General features: G+C 37.7%; 1 protein-coding gene across 1 annotated transcript; it reads right to left on the bottom strand.

The window, feature by feature from the left end:
• Positions 1–316: 316 nt before the first annotated feature.
• On the bottom strand, positions 317–3,162 carry LOC115995658 (pre-mRNA-splicing factor 38B). The gene is made up of 6 exons (XM_031234760.1): positions 2,441–3,162; positions 2,309–2,360; positions 1,722–1,814; positions 1,232–1,296; positions 837–1,034; positions 317–646 (listed from the first exon to the last, which is right to left on the bottom strand). Exons 1-6 carry the CDS (start codon positions 3,080–3,082, stop codon positions 596–598), a joined length of 1,101 nt encoding a protein of 366 aa, XP_031090620.1. The 5' UTR covers positions 3,083–3,162; the 3' UTR covers positions 317–595.
• Positions 3,163–3,711: the final 549 nt, after the last annotated feature.

The raw sequence follows: 3,711 nt of genomic DNA on the forward strand, positions 1-3,711 counted from the left end.
TGAATGTCATTGTGAATCCTAATTGACTTGATACTATAATTTGCTTATACCCATTCAACCCACGTGCTAAATAAGTCATGTTAAAAATTTATTATAGCCCAACCCACCTAAAAACCACAGTAGGATAATGTTTGGTAAACAGTTATTAACTTATTAGATTAATAGATTTAGTTAGTTGATAACATTAGATTAGGGTAAAAAAGTGTAATAATATTTTAAATAAAAAACTAAAGATATATTATTAAACTAAAGTATTTAGTAAATTAGTTGTTAATTTATTGCATGCAAAATGACTTTTCTTTTCACACGCTCTCTATATGATCAATTAAATGTTATTCAAATAGTAATAAGAATTACTCCGTATAACAATGACCAATTCATTTCAAACATTAGCCTCAACAACTGCAAGGAAAAAGAAATGCTCTTTCTCAGCTAAATATACATACCACTATATATCCTTTTTACAAAAATAGCATTAAGGTATTCCACAATTAAACCATACTGGTAAAAAGAGTTCTTCTCATCAAACTGTCATCGCCTCAATGGCATAGTGACTGTGTTGGCTTTTCCCAACAGTCACCAAACTATATTTAAATTATGCCTTACGTGCACGATCGCGCCAAGAGCCTTGTTGCATTGTCCGCACCTAATACAAGAGAGATTATTAGAATGGAAAACGAAAACCCAGAAACATATCGTGGATAAGATCAATACTTATCCATGGTTATCACAGAAAGCATGATAAACCCGAGACCCAGACATGTATAGGAGAAACGCTAACCGCCTAATTACAAAAGAGTTTAATAACATGAAGCTGTGTTGTTCTTTGCCCTAACCTGATCACTGATGAGACTTGTCAAAGGGCCACTTTCGGTGGTACTAGTTTCGACTCTCTTTGCTTCTGTTTCATCATCCCTGTCAATGAAAGGTGCATGTGAAGAAGTTCCATAAATAGTCTCTTCATGAAGAGGAGGATGCGGAGCACCAAAAATAGCCTCATCATGAGCAGCCTTGATTTGTTCTTCCCTTCTAGCCTTTAAATTGAGAAAAAGAATTGCATCATTGGAAGCAAGTCAGCAACTTCTTGTGTTGATCTCCAACAATATTCACTCCCAAAAAACAAAACAAAACAAAACTAAAAAACAAATAGGAAAGAAAAACCTAAATTCCATCATAGTGATATGGCCATGAGATGTGAATGAAGAATTTAGTAAAAAGAAAGAGCATCTACCTCCATTGATGAAAACCGAAAGGTTTGGCCGATGCGCTTGACTATCACTGCATCATCTTCTGCAGCTGCAAGCAGACAACAGAGTTACAGCATGATTTATTACACAAGGAGTATTGTTTCCTTAAGACCTCTCTTTAAAGTTTCCCGAGTTTAGAGAGCTCTTATGGTTCATTCATGAACAACTTGCAGAGTTTGTGCTTGAATTTTTGAAGTGCTATGCAATAAATGAGTTTAGAATTAAGAAATGGGGGCAAGACTTGAGTTAGTGAATTGAAAGGATTTCAATTTTGACAATTGATCCATCTGAACTCGATCTTGAGAGACTCATTTATTAAGCTAAATGCAAGCTACAAATTCTTAGGCAGAACAAGCTCAAACAGATACCCCACTATCTGTTTGTCTTGGCTCGTATGCAACCCCGTAACAAACTAAGTATTCAAATTCTTAAACATATTAAATAAATAGCCAGAATAGTATCAGAACTGTTAACCTTCAATCTCCTCATCATCCAGAGGAGCATCCTTGTCAAAGTCAAAACGCTCCCATCCAGAACCCATGCCACCCTTTGACTCATCTCTCTCAGCTGTCGATTGAAAAAGCGGAAAAAAAAAAAAAGAAGATATAACACTGCCAGTGGATAATGCATAATCTAGAAGAGTCTACTATTAGTACAAAAGAACTAGGATTTGTTTGGATCAAGTTGGTATTTCGGAGGAGAAAGGTTTATTTATCCCAACCTTCCACCCTACGATTACAAATAAGGCAAAAAACCACAGGATCATTTATCCATTTATCAAAACCTCAAATCTCAAGTTATAAACCAATCAAGGTATTGCAGGTGTTTGAGAGAGTCAAATAGTCCATTAGCAATTCAAGTTCTCTAACAACCTCCATTCAAATATGTGGTTATGTATATACAGTATAACTAATCCTTGTAGAGAGAATGTAATAAGCAAGTGTTCTGTGAATCTAATAAAGCTTAAATCTTTAGTAAGTTCTTAATAGTATTTGTAAGTTCTGTGCAAAATCTATTTTCATAAGCATCACTATTTGAGTGCAAAGAAACGATTCGCTCACCGGTTTCAGAAAGCTGTAATTTCATTTTGGCTTTAACTCTTTCAGCTGGAGTCTGTTCAGAATAATCATAATCAAACTTCATATCTAATGCTACAAAACAATGTCATTCATAAATACAAACTAAGAGCATACCATTTTGTCATAACCTTCAATCACTGTGGCATAATCAGCACCGGAATTTCTGCCCTTTCCAACTTTATGCCTCTTCTCCGATCTTCGATCTACACTCCTGTTCTTTCTCCTGTCCCTCTCTTCATCTGAACCGCTACTTGACCTCTTCCTATCTCTACTTGTACTTCTAGACCTAAATCTACGCTTCGGACTATAATCATCTCGGCTGCGGCTTCGACGCCTCGAATGCCTATCTCTGCCTCTATCTTTGCTCCGGCTCCGATGCTTAGAATGCCTCTCTCGGCTTCTACTCCTATTCCTCCTGTGCGAGTGCCGATCATCACGGTTACGGCTATCCCGATCTTTGGAAACCCTAGAAGAAGAAACGGTCTTGTCTTCTTCTCTCGGTTTCTTCTTGAGCTTGTTCTGGATGGAGTGGAGCTGAGCTTGCTTCTCTAGCTCGGCATTTTTGTAGGGGCTCGAGGCTCTGACGAAGTTACTGAGAAATGAAGAGGCGGCGGAAGGGAGGGCGGAGCCTCGGGAAGGAACGGCGTCGTTTGAATTGGAGGCGGCAGAGAAGCCGAGGCCTTGCTTGAATTTAGCGGCGCCCTCTCCTTTCCGAGAGAGCTCGTCGTAGTAAGCCGCCGCCTTTTCTTCCTCCATTGTGACGGAGATGGCGGTGGACGGCGGTGTCGTTAGCCAATTTGGGGCGGTCCGACGATTTTGCGAAGAAAAGTGAGGCCGGTTAAGATTGATATAAATTCATTTGGGCCTTCATTCATAAGTGTAAGCCCAATCCTCATATAACCTTTCTGTAATAGGCCAAAATTATTCAAGCCCAATTAAGGCTGTAAAAGTCCAATCCTTATACCATGGACCAAGGGACAATGCACTATGGATCCTGGTGCATGTCTGTATTTTCTGTTGTGAATTTTTTTGTCTTGTATTATGAAATTCTATACTTTAAGATGATGAATTGTGTTTGAAACAAATTAGTAAATGTGTCTTATGAATTTCTGTGTCTTGTAAAATTTTGTGTCTATGAATACAAATTATATACCTAAATCATACTTGAAAATATGTAAGTATATAACATGTGCTTATATCTTATGTTGTGGTTTTTTTATCTTGTATTATGAAATTTTGTAGCTTACGAGTATGAATCATGTACCTTAGTATCTCAGCGTTTTGATCTAGGATCCATGATGCTATGTTGATCCTAGTCCATGATGTAAATAGTCTCCCACATGGAGCAATCATTATATCATGAACCAGGGTTCAAAATGTATTGT

The sequence above is a fragment of the Ipomoea triloba genome, chromosome 11 (assembly GCF_003576645.1).
Source record: "Ipomoea triloba cultivar NCNSP0323 chromosome 11, ASM357664v1".
NCBI classification, from domain to species: Eukaryota; Viridiplantae; Streptophyta; class Magnoliopsida; order Solanales; family Convolvulaceae; genus Ipomoea; species Ipomoea triloba.